This window comes from Eumetopias jubatus, unplaced genomic scaffold (assembly GCF_037043125.1).
Source record: "Eumetopias jubatus isolate StellerSeaLion01/CBP00866 unplaced genomic scaffold, mEumJub1_p1.0 scaffold_10, whole genome shotgun sequence".
Classification (NCBI taxonomy): domain Eukaryota; kingdom Metazoa; phylum Chordata; class Mammalia; order Carnivora; family Otariidae; genus Eumetopias; species Eumetopias jubatus.
In genome coordinates, this window is record NW_028274816.1 from 60,416,160 (window position 1) to 60,435,600 (window position 19,441).

Here is a 19,441-nt window from a genome sequence, read left to right on the forward strand (position 1 = left end):
TGGTGTTGGGAAAATTAGACAGTCACATGCAGAAGAATGAAACTGGACCATTTCCTTACACTGTACACAAAAGTAGACTCAAAAAGGGTGAAAGACCTAAATGTAAGTCATGAATCCACCAAAATCATAGAACACAGGCAGCAACCTTTATGTCCTCGGCCACAGCAACTTCTTGCTAGACACGTCTCCAAAGGCAAGGGAAACAAAGTAAAAAATGAACTATTGGGTTTTCATCAAGATAAAAAGCTTTTGCACAGCAGAGGAAACAGTTGACAAAACCAAGACAACCAACATAATACTAGAAGATATTTGCAAATGATGTATCAGATAAAGGGTTAGTATCCAAAATCTATAAAGAACTTACCAAACTCAACACCCAAAGAACAAATAATCCGATCAAGAAATGAGTAGAAGACATGAACAGACATTTCTCCAAAGAAGACATACAAATGGCCAACACAGACATGAAAAAGTGCTCAACATCACTCAGCATCAGGGAAATGCAAATCAAAACCCCAATGAGATACCACCTCACACCAGTCAGAATTCCTAAAATTAACAAGTCAGGAAACGACAGATGTTGGCAAGGATGCAGAGAAAGAGGAACCCTCCTACACTGTTGGTGAGAATGCAAGGTGATGTAGCCACTTTAGAAAACAGTATGGAATTTCCTCAAAAAGTTGAAAATAGAGCTACCCTACAATCCAACAGTTGCACATTTGCACTCTAAAGGTACAAATGTAGTGATCCAAAGGGGCATGTGCACCCCATTGTTTATAGCAGCACTGTCCACAATAGCCAAACTATGGAAAGAGCCCAGACGTCCATTCACAGATGAATGGATAAAGATGTGACACACACACACACGCGCGCGCGCATGCGCGCGCGCGCACACACACAATGGAATATTACTCAGCCATCAAAAAATGAAATCTTGCTATTTGCATTGATGTGGATGGAACTAGAAGGTATTATCCTAAGAGAAATCAATCAATCAGAGAAAGACAATTATCATAGGATCCCACTGATGTGTGGAATTTAAGAAACAAAACAGAGGATCATATGGGAAGAGAGGAAAAAATAAGTCAAGACAAAACCAGAGAGGGAGACAAACCATAAGAGACTCTTAATCAAACGAAACAAACTGAGGGTTGCTGGAGGGGAGTGGGGTGGAGAATGGGGTAACTGGGGGTGATGGACATAAAGGAGGCCATGTGATGTAATGCGCACCGGGTATTATATAAGACCCATGAATCACTGACCTCTACCTCGGAAACCAATATTACATTTTATGTTAATTAATTGAATTTAAATTTAAAAAATTAAAAAATTAAATTATCTATGGAAGAATAAAAAACAAAACAAAAAACAATAAGTTTGTCAAACTCCTCAATATCATAAAAACGTAAAGTTGTTTTTGTTACTCATAGTATTATACTTCAATATCTAAATGTACACTATTTCAATATTCTAATTGGAGAATGACAAGCATAATCTATGTATATGTGTGTGCATATTTATACACACACATATAAATACATGTATATAGGGAAACATTTACTTTTTGCTCATGAGTCATTAAAACCATCACAGAGGGTTGACATCATTAAGATGGTAAAAAGGGGGACACGCAGCTAACATTGTCTTCTTTGCGCAACTCTCCCCGCGGGTTCTCTCTGGGCACAATGGCAACTCTTAAGGAAAAACTGATTGCACCAGTTGCAGAAGAGACAACCATCCCAAACGATAAGATCACTGTAGTTGGTGTTGGACAAGTTGGTATGGCGTGTGCCATCAGCATTCTGGGAAAGTCTCTGGCTGGTGAACTTGCCCTTGTGGATGTTTTACAAGATAAACTCAAAGGAGAAATGATGGATCTACAACATGGGAGCTTATTTCTTCAGACACCTAAAATTGTGGCAGATAAAGTGGATATTCTCACATATGTTACCTGGAAACTAAGTGGACTACCCAAGCACCGTGTAATTGGAAGTGGGTGTAATCTGGATTCTGCTAGATTTCGCTATCTTATGGCTGAAAAACTTGGCATTCATCCTAGCAGCTGCCATGGATGGATTTTGGGAGAACATGGCAATTCAAGTGTGGCTGTGTGGAGTGGAGTGAATGTGGCAGGCGCTTCTCTTCAGGAACTGAATCCAGAAATGGGAACAGACAACGACAGTGAAAATTGGAAGGAAGTGTGTAAGATAGTAGTGGAAAGTGCCTACGAAGTCATCAAGCTAAAAGGATATACCAGCTGGGCTATTGGATTAAGTGTGGCTGATCTCATTGAATCCATGTTGAAAAATCTATCCAGGATTCATCCAGTGTCAACAATGGTGAAGGGGATGTATGGCATTGAGAACAAAGTCTTCCTGAGCCTTCCGTGTATCCTGAACGCTCGGGGCTTAACCAGTGTGATCAACCAGAAGCTGAAGGATGATGGGGTTGCCCAGCTCAAGAAAAGTGCAGATACCTTGTGGGACATCCAGAAAGACCTAAAAGATCTGTGACTTCTGGCTTCTAGGCTGTAGAAATTTAAAACTATGATGTGATTAACTGTGAGCCTTTAGTTTCATCCATATACATGGATCACAGTTTGCTTTTATCTTCCTAAATATGTGAATCTGGGCTCACAAAATCAAAGCCCATGCTTGGTTTAATGCTTGCAATATGAGCCCTTGAACAAATAAAATTAACTATTGCAGTGTGAAAAAAAAAAGATGGTAAAAGGGGGGGTATTGGGTGACTTAGTTAAGTGTCCCACTCTAGATTTAGGCTCAGGTCATAATCTCTGGATTGTGGGATCAATCCCCACATCAGGCTCACACATCCTCCTCCATGCTGGGCATCTAACCTGCCCCACCTTTCTCTCCCTCCCTCTAAAAAAACCAAAGATGGTGAAATACGTAGTTCACACTTTAGTAATTCTCATAAGCTCAATTAGCAACTTTCACATAAGACATCAGTGGGCAAATCGCAGTACTCAAGGGTGAGGCTGAAACACCCCTTGGACCACAGAGATCAAGAAGGACAACATTAAAAGGGTTAAGAACAATTTCATGTTGACCACAATGCACCTCCCCCAGGCAGGATCTAGAGCAGATGTCTTTCTTAGGGTCCATGGCTGGTGTGCTTTGGAGTTCCTGGGGCCAAGTCTAGAATGCACAATTCAAACCAAAATGAGTAGAGTATGGTAAACTGTGTGGGGTCTTCTTTAAGGGATGCTTATGGTAAATATACTGGGAGTGGACACTTTTTCACAAAGACTACTGGGAAGTCATACCGGAACTTACTTTTGCCTATGATTGTGGGGGCTTTTATCTAATGTATTTGCTGTTGGGTGGATCTACATTCAGTTCAAATCCCCTGCAGGCAGTCTGGTTACACGAACTGGAATCCAAATCAGCAGCATCAAGAAATTGTTTAGCTACACTCTCAATAATACTTCCACATCATCCTTATCAAAAACAACATAATGCCGTAGCAGTTCAAAAAGAAAGAAAAGATAGAATCCATAAACCGTGGAGAAAATTAATCTCAAATAATTTGAGATTTAGGGTCACTGGGAAAAAACATTATTAATGACACCATCCCACGGCTTTAACAAGTGCCCCTTGAATAATGCAGGGGTACAGTGTATCCAACCCCATGCAGTTGAAAATGTTTGTAACTTTGACTCCCCAACACTTGATAGCTTACTGTTCAAAAGAAACCTTAGCAAAAACAGTCAATTAATATATACTTATATAGGGGTGCCTGGGTGGCTCAGTCGTTAAGTGCCTTCGGCTCAGGTCATGATCCCAGGGTCCTGGGATCGGGCCCCTCATCGGGCTCCCGGCTCAGCAGGGAAGCCTGCTTCTCCCTCTCCCACTCCCCCTGCTTGTGTTCCCTCCCTTGCTGTGTCTCTCTCTGTCAAATAAATAAATAAGTCTTTAAAAAAATATATGTGTATATATATATATACTTATATAAGTGTTATATTTGGTATTCCTACAAAAAAGGAAGCTCAATTAAAGACAATGTTAAGAAAATAAGGGGGAGATAATACATAGTACTGTACTATAAGTAAATCTGACTATAAGTGGACCCATACAGTCCGAACCCATGCTGTTCAAGGATCAAGTGTACTTTATCTGTCTGTTTACCGGCAACCTTGATGATGTTGGGGCAGGAAAAGGTGGTGCAGGATAACACTTCATGTAATATACATCAGTGTTAACACATTAAATCCATTTTGTGTTTTTAGTGAAAATATATTGACTTCAAACACATTGTAAGCAAACTATTGCAAAATCATTGTATGATCATTGGTCAAAATACCCGTCACAAGCACTCAAGAACCATTCTTGCTCCTCTAATATGATCTCTGAGTTGTGCTTTCGATGCTTTTCAAACTGAGGCTAATTATTGAGTAAATGTGGATTTATAATAATTTTACACTCTTATAGAAGAGTTAGCTATACATTCCTCAGTTATCTGTGAAAATTTCGTTATTTCAACTGAATAACTAATGTTCTTGACTTGCAGAAATTCCTATAATGAAGATACATTCAGCTTTAAACAAACTATCACCGTATTTGTCTTAAACAGCAACTAGCAAAAACATTTAAAATTTAGAGTGTTTGGGGCGCCTGGGTGGCTCAGTCGTTAGGCGTCTGCCTTCGGCTCGGGTCATGGTCCCAGGGTCCTGGGATCGAGCCCCGCATCGGGCTCCCTGCTCCGCGGGAAGCCTGCTTCTCCCTCTCCCACTCCCCCTGCTTGTGTTCCCTCTCTCGCTGTGTCTCTGTCAAATACATAAATAAAATCTTTAAAAAATAAAAGTAAATAAAATTTAGAGTGTTTGTTTCACTTTAATATGCAAATAATAATGCCCTGTATACTTAATTCATCATGACTTATTTTACTCTTATATGTCAACCACAAACAACATCTCCACGTGGACGTTTTTCGTACATTTGACATTACAGTGTCCTTAATCTCCCGTGGGAAAGTAGGTGTGAATGAATTCCCATCATACGATAACCCCTCATGTCTGTGAGACAGCAACAATCAAATCATTTTGCATGCCCACGAGCACCGAAGGCTTAGCATGAGATGATTTAAGAGTAAAATTACTAATAGTTGCCTCCAAAATATCTCAAATATGGTCAAAAGAAAAAAAGAGACACAGTGAAACTAATTATCCCTCTCCAGACATCCACCCACCTTGATCCTTTCAGGAATATTAACAAATACATTTGACTATTGTATAACATGGGTTTGAACAGTTGTGGGTCTACTTATACACAGATTTTTTTTTTTTTATAAATATAGTGCAGCAGTGTAAACATGTTCTTTTTGTTATGATTTCCTTAATATTTTCTTTTCTCCACCTTACTTTATTATAAAAATACTGTAGAGAATATGTACAATATACAAAGAATGGGATGATTAACAGTTACTGTTTTAGGTAAGGTTTCGGGTCAACAATACTGTACTTGCATGACAAAGAAGGAATGGTTTTAAGTTTGGGTACTATAAATTACACACAGATTTTTAGTTCTGGAGGGGGTTGGTGGCCCTCAGACTGCACTGTCCAAGGCTACAATGTAATTGATTTAGGTCATTTAAATTTGGATTTTTCTCAATAATAAATACTCCGATTTGGAATCATGTCTGAAAAGTGGTACTGATTTACTACTTTCCGCTGTGAATTCCCCGATCTTTCTTTATTTATTAAAGCTTTATTTATTTATTTTGTAGCGAGAGAGAGAGAGAGAGAGAGAGAGAGAGAGAGAGAGAACAGGGTGAGGGACTGAGGGAGAGGCAGAGAGAATACCAAGCATTTAGCACCAAGTCCAAACTGGAGCTCGATCCCAAGACCCTGATATCATGAGCTGAGCGGAAGTCAAGAGCTGGACGCTTAACAAAGCTAGCCACCCGGGCACCCCTTCACTGATTTTAGATTTGCCTTTCCATTGTACACTTTGCCAATTATTTGCATCTTTAACATTTTTATCCCTTATAAAAGTTTTTTTCTGAACCCTATATTAAAAACAGAGGCTGTTTATCAATCGTTACATTTCTATCCAGCATGCTTGCTCTGATGTTGAGTAAGGGTTCAGTTCCAGGTAAAGACTTTACCACCATTCTTGACATTTGTAAGGTATCTCCCCAGTATATATAATTTCATGTTGAATACTTCTGATTAATTAAATTTGCCACATTCTTTACATTATAATGTTCAGAAAGTTTATAGTTCTGCTTAAACACTTTGCCACATTTTTTAAAAATTTGTCTGTGTTCTCCCTACTATGTATTACCATATACTGATAATATTTGAGGGGTAAAGACTTTGCCAGTTGTTTACATTTGTGAGATTTCTTCCCATTATGAAATACCTGCTATTGAGTGAGTTTTGAAGACTAGTTAAGAGGCTTGCCACACTTACTACCTTTTTAAGTTTTCACTTGATTAAGGATATAATGAGGTACAATAAGATTTGAGCTTTCTGAAAAGATTTTCCTACTGGGGTTCTCTGGAAACTTGAGTTCTCTGATGTTTATTAGGATTTGACACTTGATTGACATTTCCCCCAGATTCATTACATTCGTAAGTTTTGTCTCCTTTATAAATACCTTGGGAATTATGGACAATAGAGTACTCACTAAAGGCCTTCCTAAGTTCGCAACACATGAAAACTTGCTCCAAATTAAGTATTCTGTGGTATTCCACAGTGATGTTTGGATAAAGACCCTCTTGAGTTAATCAAATTTAGAGAGTGTGCAACAAGGAGGGATTATGTGTCGGCGGGAGAATAATGAACGCTCTGAAAAGGACTTCTCAAATCAATCACATTAGGGATTTTTATCTTTATTTTTAAATGTCTAACATTCAGAAATGTATCAGTGAATGACTAAACCAATGTTATATTTGAGGGTTTTTTTTTTTTTAAGATTTTATTTATTTATTTGACAGAGAGAGAGAGACAGCGAGAGAGGGAACACAAGCAGGGGGAGTGGGAGAGGGAGAAGCAGGCTCTCCGTGGAGCAGGGAGCCCGACGCAGGGCTCGATCCCAGGACCCTGGGATCACGACCCGAGCCGAAGGCAGACGCTTAACGACTGAGCCACCCAGGCGCCCCACCAATATTATATTTGAAACGGTTTGAATGAAACTTTCAGCACAGACTAGGTGACTCTCCAGAATTTTCATATTCCAGAGAATATGTATGTTGAAAAAATGCATTATATTCCCTGGGTTCAAAGACATTTTTCTGCAAATGACTTAAGGTGGGTTTTTTCCCCTGAATGTTTTCCATCCTTGATCTGGTCTGTCAGTAAGGATTTCATTATGGTAACTGTCCCACTTGGGTTATACCCATCATAACATCCTTCCTGCCTGCCCTTCACTACCCCCATCACCTTCCCAGTCATTCATTAAGTATAAATACTCAGGGCCAGTGCTTCCACATCTTTCTGTATCACTCCAGAAAATAAATATTCCGTGCCTGTCTTTCCCAACAGGCCTATGATGTTGCGGAAAGACACAACTAAAAGATACAAAATAAGTTATACCACTTACTGTACTCATATACATATACGTTAAAATTCTAATGTGAAAAATCAATAAACATTATAGTACATCATCAATGGAGAAAAAGGAAGTACCAGGGTTTATTCCATCATGGAGACAAAAACGGACCAAATTACCTTTTAGAGTGCCCCAGAAGGCATTTAGAACACAGCACACCCAAGTAAGTACAAATGAAGAGACACATGGAAAAGACAAGGAAAGTTTGTGACACTTGACCACAAAAGCTGCTCACCCTCCCTGACACTCCACGGCAACACTGTGAGAAAACTCTTAACTCCCCTCAGGAGACAAACAAATGAGTGACCTGTATGTTCAAGGCTTCATTGGTCTGGCTTCTTTCCTGCTACCTGCTGGAATAGTTTTTGTCATGCATGACATGGAAGGCAGAAGCAAAGAGAGCACCCTCTGAATGTCCTGTAATGGTTGCTCAGAGAAAAGGTGAGCAATTTGTTCAAACAATGGAGAGACTGCATAGCTGAGGACAGAGAGAGGAAGCTACCATGGGGTCTAATGTGAACCACAAATTTTTTTTTTTAAGATTTTATTTATTTATTTGACAGAGAGAGAGAGAGAGAGACAGCGAGAGAGGGAACACAAGCAGGGGGAGAGGGAGAGGGAGAGGCAGGCTTCCCGCTGAGCAGGGAACCTGACGTGGGGCTCGATCCCAGGACCCTGGGATCATGACCTGAGCCGAAGGCAGACGCTTAACGACTGAACCACCCAGGTGCCCCATGAACTACAATTTTTTAAACTGGGGAATTACAAAAATTGAGACAAGACAAATGGACAGAATATAGAATGTGTCTGACAGGCCCCTGAAATTACTAAAATATCTGTTCTCCGGTAGAAACCAAGTTCAGAATACATGGCTAGGAGGCTTTTTTAAAAAATTATCTAATTTCAACAAAAGATCACAAGCCATACAAAGAAATAGAAAAATATGTTCCAATCAGAGAAACAAAATTACGGGCCCTAAATTGACAAAGAACTCTTAATAACCTGACACAGAAATCAAATAACCATCACAAAGATGCTAATGGAGAAAGAAGAGAAAATGGATAGTGTAACTAAATGTTATCAGGAAAACTATGCATGACCAAAATAAAAATCCAAAGAGACAGGAAATATAACAATAATCAACCAGAAATTGGGAGCTGAAGAATATAATCACTGAATTCAAAAACACAACAAGGGGTCAGTCACAGACTTGATCAAGCAGAAGAAGAATCAGACAACTTAAAGACGCTTTGTTGTAAATTTTCTACTGAGAGGGCCAAAGACAATGTGGAAAAGGAGAGAGCCTAAGTGACTCGAGAAAAACATCAACACATGGGCCAATATGTACATTAAGGGGACCCCAAAAGGAGAGAAGAGTGAAAGTGACCAGGGGTTTACACAAAGAACTAAAGACTTGTACTTCCCACATATGTTGGAAAAAAGGGACAAATGCAACTAGTTCAGTCAATTTAAAGTAGGATACATGTTAAGACATGAATACAAGTGACACTGATAACTAACCTACAGAAAATCGCAAGTGAAAACAGAATTTTGGAACAGCATGACAGAAGCAACTCATCTTGTACAAGAGGCGCTCCTGTGTGAGGTTAGTAGTGGGATTCACAGTAGACCTTATAGGAAAAAGTGCAAGGGACAATATATCCAAGTACTGAAAGATCAAAACATCACCACCAAGAACACTTTTATCTGGCAAAACTGATTTCCATGAATGTAGAAATGAAGACTTTCTTAATTAAAAAAAACCCCTGAAGTTTACCAGAAGACTTGTCCTACAAGAAACATTAAAGGAGGTCTTTCTAGGTGAAATAAAAGGATTCTAAACAGTACCTGAAACCACATGACAACATAAAGCTCTCTGCTAAACATAAATATTTACCCAATTACAGTAATCTATAGTATTGTAATGAAGTAGCACAAATCATTTTATTTCTGCTACAGAATTTTTTAAAAAATAAAAGCATAAAAATAATAAATCTGGGTAAATAAGTACACAACATAAGAGAATTTGTGATACCAGTAAAATAAAGTGGGTGCAGGGGTGGAGATGATAAGTAGAAGAGTTGTCTATGCAATTGACAATATCAGTTTAAAACTGTTTGTTATGCCTTTGACATATTTTAAGCAATTTCCAAGGTAACCACAATGAAAATATGTACAGAAGACACAAAAGTGAATGAGAATGGAGTCAAAGAATATCATGGGTGTAACATCACAATTAAGGATAAAACTTAATATGTAAACACGATAGAGGTATAAACTGTTTAAAAATTGCTATCAATTCATAGAAAGTGTTTCTCTCACGCAAAGAGAATATACATTCAGAAGGGGTGATGAAATTAATGATATTATTATGACAATTCACCTACACGATACAATATTCACTGAACACTAACCAATGAAAGAAATACACAAGATGAGTCACAATCAAATATGTATGGCTGGTATGTGTACAAATACATACATAATTAGTAAAGGGCATAAAGCTGATTCATATTTAAGTTAAACTCACACTGTCTTGAATTGTACGAAGTTGACAATTGTCATGTTATAATAAGATACACAGATAAAAATGATACCTCGACTAAATGTTGTGGAAGATCCCATACAAAAAGAAGCATATTATTATGGAATTGTGGAACCAGAATAAGGCAAAATGTAACCAAAAAATTTGAAATTTTTAAAAAATTTTATTATGTTAATCACCATACATTACATCATTAGTTTTTGATGTAGTGTTCCATGATTCATTGTTTGCATATAACACCCAGTGCTCCATGCAGAACGTGCCCTCCTTAACACCCATCACCAGGCTAACCCATCCCCCCACCCCCCTCCCCTCTAGAACCCTCAGTTTGTTTCTCAGAGTCCATTGTCTCTCATGGTTCGTCTCCCCCTCCGATTTACCCCCCTTCATTTTTCCCTTCCTGCTATCTGAAAAATAGGTAAATTTTTATTTTATTTTATTTTATTTTTATTTATTTTAAAGATTTTATTTATTTATTTGACAGAGAGAGAGAGAGAGAGAGAGCGAGAGAAGGAACACAAGCAGGGCGAGTGGGAGAGGGAGAAGCAGGCCTCCCGCCGAGCAGGGAGCCCGATGCGGGGCTCGATCCCAGGACCCCGGGATCATGACCTGAGCCGAAGGCAGACGCTTAACGACTGAGCCACCCAGGCGCCCCGAAAAATAGGTAAATTTTTAAAAGGAAACCTTCTATGTAACTATAATTTCAAACTGTGACTGTGTACTGATGAAAAACAAGCATTTTGAATTATTAACATGCTTTCATTGGCAGTAGGCTTGTAAAGAATATTCATTAATACAAACATAAAGAACTCTAATGGAAAATTTTATGACTACGTACTTAAAAGACATTAAAAAATGTATTATGTTATTAACATGTCCCTCCTCTTACACAGAATGCAAGGCTATAAGCCATTCTTTAGAACCAAGCACCCAAACAAAAACCTTTCATTGTGAAATGGAAAACAACATGAAAATTGTAAAATGTGCCAGCAATCACTTTATAAAAAATAAATATTTGGGATTAAATTCAGATATAGTCTCAGGAAAGCAGAAGAAAAGACTAATGGTTAATTTTTCCTATAAATATAAAATTGAATTTATAAACAAGATTTTTTTTAAATATGGGAATTTTGCTAGTTATCCACCACACTTCTTCTAAGCAAATGCCCATGTCACATCACAAATTTTCATGTAAAAAATTCAGAGATGAATCTGATATATAACTAATAAAGTGAAAACACACTTCACAAAGTCAAAGAACTTCATATCATACAAAATTATAAAATGATGTGATTATAAATAAATAAGGTAACAATTCAGACTTTATTATAGCCTGCAAGTTCTGAATTCTAAATGTTCTAGCTCCCCAATGGCATTAATTTACATAGAAATTTTCGGATTCAAATAGATACATTAAATTATTTCACCACTGAGAAATGGAATACATAGTGGAAATTTCTAATTTTAGGTGATATAAAGAAAAATGAACTTTTATAGTGAAATAAAGGAGTAGACTTTCCATTTTAGGAAGGTGTTTTGTTATCTGATGAACTTACTGAATGTCCATTATGTACGATTAAGATTAAAGCCTCCACAAGACTGAAAAGCATAAACCAAAAAACATCTGATATCTGTCTCTCGTGTTCTGGGATTCCTACACCAAACCACAATATGCCCACCGCTACCCTGACACACTTCTCACAAGAGGCAAAACAGAAGCTAAAGGGCTTAGCATAGAGATACTCAGAAATAGTGAGATTTCCCCCAGGCCCTCCCAGCAATGGAGAAGCAATCAGATTGTGGAGGCCCCCCCACTCCAAGGAGAGTGCCCTGGCCCTCCCTGCGGATGTGACGGACCATCACTGGAGCTGAAGGAGAATCCCTAGAGAATGTAAGAGCTTGATAATGTTGGATAGCGGATATCCCTCTGTGAGAGGGAGAGAAATAACTCTAGGCTTCTCAAACAAATTTCCACTCAAGGAGAGCTACTTGAAACACATTTTAAGGTCTGTCTTCCTCCTTCACATTTGGACCTCACCTCTGTCATCTGCTACATTCATTCCCACCTACCTGGATGGAAGGCTACTGTCTCCTTTCTCTTCACATCCCAGAGCTGCTTCTCTTGCTCCAAAAAGAGGACCAGGTCTGGCTTCCACACAACAAGACCTGTTTAATAGAAAAAATGAATAGGAGTATTACTGGAGAGTCTAACTTTCAATCCACTACTGTGCTCAGTGGAGAAGAGAGGACATTGTAGAATTCTAGAAAATGATTTCCCAAACACTGTTGACCAACAGCCCCCACTAAACATGTAGGAGAAAAAAAAAAAAAAAACATGTAGGAGAAGTTTCAAATTCTCACATCATGACCTCCACTTTCAAGTACTACCAATACAATAATAAGGACTTAAAATTTCAGTTTAAGATGTGGGCAGTACCATTTTTTTTAAATGTTAATTCTTTTGGAACAGCCACACATCTTTTGTTTTTTTTTTAAGCATTTTGTTTTTATTTTTTTAAAGATTTTATTTATTTATTTGACAGAGACAACAGCGAGAGAGGGATCAGGGGGAGTGGGTGAGGGAGAAGCAGGCTTCCCTGGGAGCAGGGAGCCCGATGTGGGGCTCGATCCCAGGACCCTGGGATCATGACCTGAGCCGAAGGCAGACGCTTAACGACTGAGCCACCCAGGTGCCCCTGGGTAGTACCATTTTTTGCCACTCACTGTTTACAACTGGCACATCTACAGAAGTGATGATGTTCTCTTAAGGAACAGGAAGCTAAACCATGAAGATTTTTCTCTACATCTACAAACCCCTACTTATTTCCCTTACTGCCTGGATCTGAATTCCCAACATTCAAAGAGGAATCTTCTAATACAGTCTTCACAGGAAGGAACAAAACCCTGAGTGTGGTTTGGGAAGTCTGGAAGGAGTTATTCTCACCCAGGAAGAGGAGGTGTCCGTAGTTCTCTAACATCACATCCCTGTACAATTCCCGCTGAGTGTGGTTCAGGCATCCCCACTCCTCCTGAGAGAATTCTATGGCCACATCCCTGAATGTCAGCAGTCCCTGCAATAAATACCACAGTTACCGAGTGGCCACTGGCAGAGTTCACAATGGTCCCTAAGATGGAAGAGGGTGTTAATGTCACCAGCTAGACCCCAAGACCTGACCTTCACTGCTCACCTGTTTATAACCACCAACTTTTATCCCACATTTTACTTAACCTCCTCTTTCCACCTTATCTTTTACTTCAGTCAAAGGACTCCATGGGCAGAGTCTCCTGTGTTGGAAACAGAAACTATCCAACAAAAAGTTATGACGGTCATGAGGAAGCACTTGGGCCCGACCAGTTTGAACTTAACCCCTGACCCATACCTGTGTAGATGGAGCAAGGAGTAACCCATGGAGCGACCAACAGTTCCTTTACCTCATTACAATATGAAAATCTCCACGGAAGGAGCAGCACAAACACCATTTTCATAACATACAAAGTATGTATAGAAATGTTGTCTTCATGTGCACGTGTGACCATATGCCCAGCTCTACATAAGATGATGAAGCCCCTCTTGCTGAATTTCCATCTGAACCCTAAGTAAAAGGAATCTGTCCCCACTGGCTCTGGGAGTCTCTGTTTGGAAGTTATTCCTTGTGATCTCCTTATTGGCTGCAAATCAAGTTTCCTTTGTGTCACAAGCCCATCTAGTGTAGTTTCTATCTGTGACTCTATTATACTTCAGGATTTTAATACAAGCAAACATGTTAAGTGATTCTTGTATTTTTTTTTTTTGCCTGAAAATACAAAGAAATAAATAGAAGGTAACTCTGTTAACCTAAGTGTGGAGTAAAATAAAAACTTAGAAGATGGAGGTCTTAGAACCTCCAGTCCTAGAAATCATTATCTCTGCTACACAAAGGTGAGAGCCTTCATTGTCCAGTGGAAAGTGATGTGAAGGGTCAAGAAAGTATTCTTGAGACGTTTTTGGTGCAAAAAGCTGTTTTTATTAAAGTCCAGGGACAGGACCCCTGGGCAGAAGGACCTACACTGTCCTTGCGAGAAGCCATTGATAAAATAGTTTTAAGTTGGGGGGTAGAAATAAAGGAAGTTTCTGCAGGGATTTTCATATGTTAAAGAGGACTTACAGGATCCTGGAGGTCTGGCTATTGTCAAGCTGGTTGCTTTCTGCTTCTAGCAAAGCATTAAGGCAGTCATGAATTCCTGATGGAATGTCATACTCTGCCTGTCGCAAGTATATATCAAGCGTCTGGAAAGTGAATTTCAGTTTATCTACATTTCTTTTACCTTTCTTCTCAACAGAAACTAGAAGCAAGAGAAATTCAGAAGGAAGAAGTTTCTACTTTAAATGTGATGGTTTCTGCATATGGCTCAGTAAATCCATCTAAGATCCTTAAGAATGATAATGGGGGAGAATACAAACTTCATAGGGGAGAAATCTGTCAGAGAGCATCAACCCAAGTAAAAGAAGGTAACATGAGCTGCAAGGAAACAAACTGATATTAGTGCCTTAGGCACACTTAAGGACCTATTATTAATGGTGTGTTCTTGTGCCCCGGGAACAGTAAATCAGAATATGAATTGTATTATGAGAATACAGTGGACTTACACAAAGTTCAATCACACAAGGTTTCCATGTTCTGTAATAGCTAGTACATTTAAATAGAGTATCTTTTTCACATTCTAAAGGGCAAGGCTCCCCTTTTTTTTCTAAAACTTTCTGAGTTATTCTGGATCTCATATCCATTGTGTTTATTTATGCAGTTTCTTACTCCTGGTCTACACAGAGCTCATAAAGCATCCAGATGGAACCTAATAAGAAATGTTTTCCTTGACTGATATCCAAGGCCAGAGCCCATCAGCAATAGGAATCTTGGACTCAACGCCATCCTCTGTGGGTCTGTCACCACGGGAATATTTATGATATTTGCAGGGCTTTAATTCAAAGGGACAGTTGTTGATAGACTATTGAAAGACAGGTTGGAGAGAAGGGAAGGAAGGCTCTGGAACATAGGGGGGAAGTGTCTAAAGACTTAATCTTGAGTCATTTTTTGAAAATGTTTTAAAGTTAGGGGAAAACCTGAAGCAGAAACATCATAACTAGAGGAATCAATATTTGCAATTTTTAAATGAATGGAATTTCAGGAGAAAAACATGACGCGCCACCTGACTTGGAACGCAAGGCTTACCTGAGAACTGGCCATTTCTTCTTCTTTCATGTTGTCCTCTAGATTTCTTTCTCAGAAGAGATTCGTAGAGAAATCACAGCTGCATCAGGAGAAAATGCCTTTAAAGCCACCAACAGAGCCTCTGCACCTCTAAACTGCTCGGCCTGACAGCAGGACTTTGAAATGCAGAAAAGGCCCAAATTCCTAGTCCTTTGTGTCAGGAGCCTTTCAGAAACTCTGAGCTCCTACTTGGAGACCAATCCCTGACTTTTCGTTCTCTGCTTCCAGGGGGCCTCCCCTCCCACTGACGCCCACAAATTCAGCTACAGCCTAGGAATTGTGTGCTGCACGGATCTGACCCTCCCGGACTCATGTAGCAGAGACCCTGTTGCCTCTCCTTGCACCAAAAACTATACTCAACTCTCATAAATTAATGGGGCAGCCCTCGTGCTTAATCCTGGCCTCATTTAGAATCACCTGGAGCCCTTAATTAAAACGACACTGTCCTTTCCACCCACACCGATAGACAGAATCTGAGGAGGAGGGCACCAGCAATGATCGGTTTTGAAATTCCACACGTGATCCTATTGGGAAGCATTTGGGGGAGGTGACCAGGCAAAGGACAGCAACCAAGGCTGTGATTGTTATCCAGATTTAAATCCATGCCTTTTCCACTGATCAGAGTTTCTGGAGATTTATACATTCTCCCTTTTTCTGCTAAGCAGAGGGAGACACCCTTACAAATGGAGCTTTCTCTTATAAATGCAAATATCTCTTACAAAAGTAAACATACTGGGTTTCAGAGCTTTTCCTTTGTCTGCCGTTTCTTTAAAATAACAGCCTAGTGGCGCCTGGGTGGCTCAGTTGGATGAGAGTCAGACTTGATTTCGGCTCAGGTCATGATCTCAGGGTCATGAGGTCGGGCTCTGCTGAGCAAGGAGCCTGCTTAAGATTCTCTCCCTCTCCTCTCTTCCCCCCTCCCCCCCCCTCCAGCTCACTCACAATTTCTCCCTCAAAACACAAAAAGAACAAAAACAAACAAACAAAAAAAACCAACATAGAATAATCCTTATGGCAAAGACACATATTTTGGGATGGTAAAATGCTCCTCTTAAATAGGCAAACGTTTATTTTCCTAAGGAACTGCCAGTTTCCCAAAGTGAATGTACTTTTTACACTCCCATCAACAATATGAGAGAATTCCAATTCCTCAATACTTTCACAGAAATGTGGCGTTATCCTTTTCCTTTATTTAAGCCATTCTAGAACATATTGAGTGATTGCTCATTATAAAATATGAAGTGGTCTTAATACAGTTATTCTGGTGACTCAAAGTGAAACCACTTAAAAGTGTAATGTTGAGCAAAAATCAAAATGGCTGCATTAAAATGTCAGCAAGGCTTGATACTAAACTAAATACCCTTTTTCCTCTCTTCAGCAACCTTCCCCTCCCCCTTTCTTCGTCTTCTCTGCCCCCCCCCACCCCAGGAATCCAGTACCACTCTGAAAACCTGGTGAATAAGGCTGGAAGCACAAACACAGTTCCTGTCGAAACCGGCTAGATCCTGTATTTCCCTACGAAACCCCCAGCCCCTTCCTCTGGGTGGGCTTGCAGTTTTGAAGGCCCCGAACTGCGGCAGCCTCGTCCGCCTAACAAAGCAATAAAGCTGTTGTTCCTTTTTATCCCCAACTCTGTCTTCACATTATATTTTGGGTCTGAAGCACGAAGGTCAGTTTTCAACAACAGAATGAATGTTAGGAGAGGAATCCATTTTTCTTCATCTGTTCTCAATTCTTTGGCCGGTCTAATAATTAAACTGATGTAAGACAGATTCACAAGAGAAAAAAAAAATTCTTAATTATGGGAACCTCAAAGATATGAAGCTCAACCACAGGAAATTGATGCTTACATGCCACGGTGACTTAAGAAGAGTATAAGGATTTAGAATTTCAAAAGGGGGTAAGCATATTCACAGGAAAAAGGAAAGAGCAAATTTTGTCAAACGATAGTTTGCAACACCAGGCAGGCAACTCTTCATAATATAAAAAGTTAATGTCTGATACTACTGATAGAGTTCTGCCATCTAATTCATTCTTGGTATATAATCAACCTCACAAAAGAAGGAAATCCTTCCATTTGCAGCAGCAGAATAAACCTAGGGGACCTTTTTTAAAGTTACATAGAAGCCCTGCCCGTGCCCCTTTGCCCAACTTAGTAGTTTTTAAATTTTAGCGCGCACCTTTCGCGTGTGTGATTGATAAACCAAACCTCTTTGTGTATCTATAGGTCATGCTTTGTTTCCTAGAAAGACTTGGATCGAAATCCTCTTGCATAACCTCCCCTGGGGCACCAATGCATCCCCTCCAAGAACCACAATAACGCCTGTAGCTGACACCACTGAGTCTGCAGAGGCACCAAGAAGTGTTAGAGACTATACCATTCTCCTCTTTTACCAATTACTGGCCTCCAGTTCCCTTAAAAATCTTTGGATGAGAAATCTGTATGTGGGATCTGTGCTTGGGTCAGAAATGCGAATAAAACTCATTTGCAAGAAAAAAAAATCTTTGGGACAGGCTGAAACTCTGGAGTTGGTTTTTGCACAAGACTCTACCTTCTTCCTCTACCTAATTCCAGTTAGTTAACATAAAGTGCTACCTTAGTTTCAGCTGTGCCATACAGGGATCAAACGATTCCGTATCTTACCCAGTGGTTATCACAAGTGCAGTCATTGATTCCCACCATGTGTTTAACCCTTCACCCAACCCACCTTCCCTCTGGTAACCATCAGTTTTTTCTCTATCCTTAAGAGTCTGTTTTGTGATTTGTCTCTCTCTCTTTCCATTGTTCTTTCTCTGTTCCATTGTTCTTCTGATTTTTCATTATAATTTTGATGTGTTTTCTCTTTTGCTATTTTCTCTCCTCTTGTTGAGATGTGTACAAGCAGTTCCTGACTCCTTCACCCAGCCAACAGATCACACTGACTACTCAAAACAGATTCACCGCGGTGTCCCCTCTGGACTCTACAACAATGGCCTTCTGTAATAGCTACACGTAGGGACAGATAGAGACCAATTTCAGTGCACGGGTAGGGACACCTCTACAACCCCTGTCACCTTGAAGAAGTTACAGAATATGAGCCCTTCACCCTTCAACAACCTTAAATATTTGAGGACAGAAAATTGGTTAGGGGTGAAATGATGAGGAACAGAAACAGTAAAATGTTCACCTTTAGCCCAAAGAGCTGGCCTATAGCCTGCATAGTTTTGATAAGAATCAAATGTAGTTGATTGCTACATTCTTAAAGGGTCTCATGACTGCCTGTACATCTCACCTATAATTAATACCGAACTGAATGATAAGCAACAGAGAAATTTTGCAAAACTAGTTTTACAAGTAGAAATTTGAAGAAACATTTATGATCTAATACTTCCTGCATGACCCCACCCCCTGAGCACTTTATGTTAATTAACTGGAATTAAAATAAAATCTTAAAAAGTCAAAAACAAAGAAAAAGTGGTGGCAATCCATTAAAATACTGATATATCTTTACAATAGCAATAGACAGACGTACAGAATTTTAGTTGATATGGCTGAAATATATCAGTAGAGGATAGCTAACTTCTCCCTAACGGGGCATAGGATTGTACATCGATACTTCTTAATAATTACTTGAGGCCTGAAAATTATTGAAATTATGACTCCTAGGTCATTATATCAGAACAAGAATCCTTCTTGAATGCTTGTAATCTGTATTTTCAACGAGGATCACACAGTGGATTTGAAATGCATAAGTCTTTGTTTAATCCTAAGATGTTTTAATGATAGAATATATTGGTTTTTAATGTGTTAACACCAATAGCTAATGGATGAGGCGTTATCCCGCCACCAATATTAACCTATCTCACCTTAATTAAGAATGTAGACAACAGATGGTATCTACCACACATTTGATAATGGTGATATAACTAGTAATCCATTTTCTCAGTGGCCTCAGACTTTAAATAATGTGTGGTTCCATTTCCAACAGTTTATCTATTGCACTGGTTTCTCCTCCTTGTAACTTCTGGGACATCAACATGGATACATGATAGATTATATAGAGGGACTGTTGACAGTTTAGGTAAACTCCTCCATG

General features: G+C 39.4%; 2 protein-coding genes across 2 annotated transcripts in view; one reads left to right on the plus strand and one right to left on the minus strand.

Moving 5' to 3' along the window:
* The window catches only part of LOC114202951 (uncharacterized), a 34,062-nt gene extending 18,654 nt beyond the window's left edge, over nt 1–15,408 (minus strand). Inside the window, exons 1-3 of the mRNA XM_028096344.2 lie at nt 15,327–15,408; nt 13,064–13,190; nt 12,190–12,285 (exon numbers count right to left, since the gene is read on the minus strand). Of these exons, the coding sequence (XP_027952145.1) occupies nt 12,190–12,285; nt 13,064–13,190; nt 15,327–15,356 (253 nt within the window). The 5' untranslated portion in view covers nt 15,357–15,408. The remainder of the gene's footprint in view (nt 1–12,189; nt 12,286–13,063; nt 13,191–15,326) is intronic.
* LOC114202952 (L-lactate dehydrogenase B chain-like) lies at nt 1,675–2,563 on the plus strand. The gene has a single exon (XM_028096345.2). It carries the CDS (start codon nt 1,686–1,688, stop codon nt 2,511–2,513), a length of 828 nt encoding a protein of 275 aa, XP_027952146.1. The 5' UTR covers nt 1,675–1,685; the 3' UTR covers nt 2,514–2,563.
* Nucleotides 15,409–19,441: the final 4,033 nt, after the last annotated feature.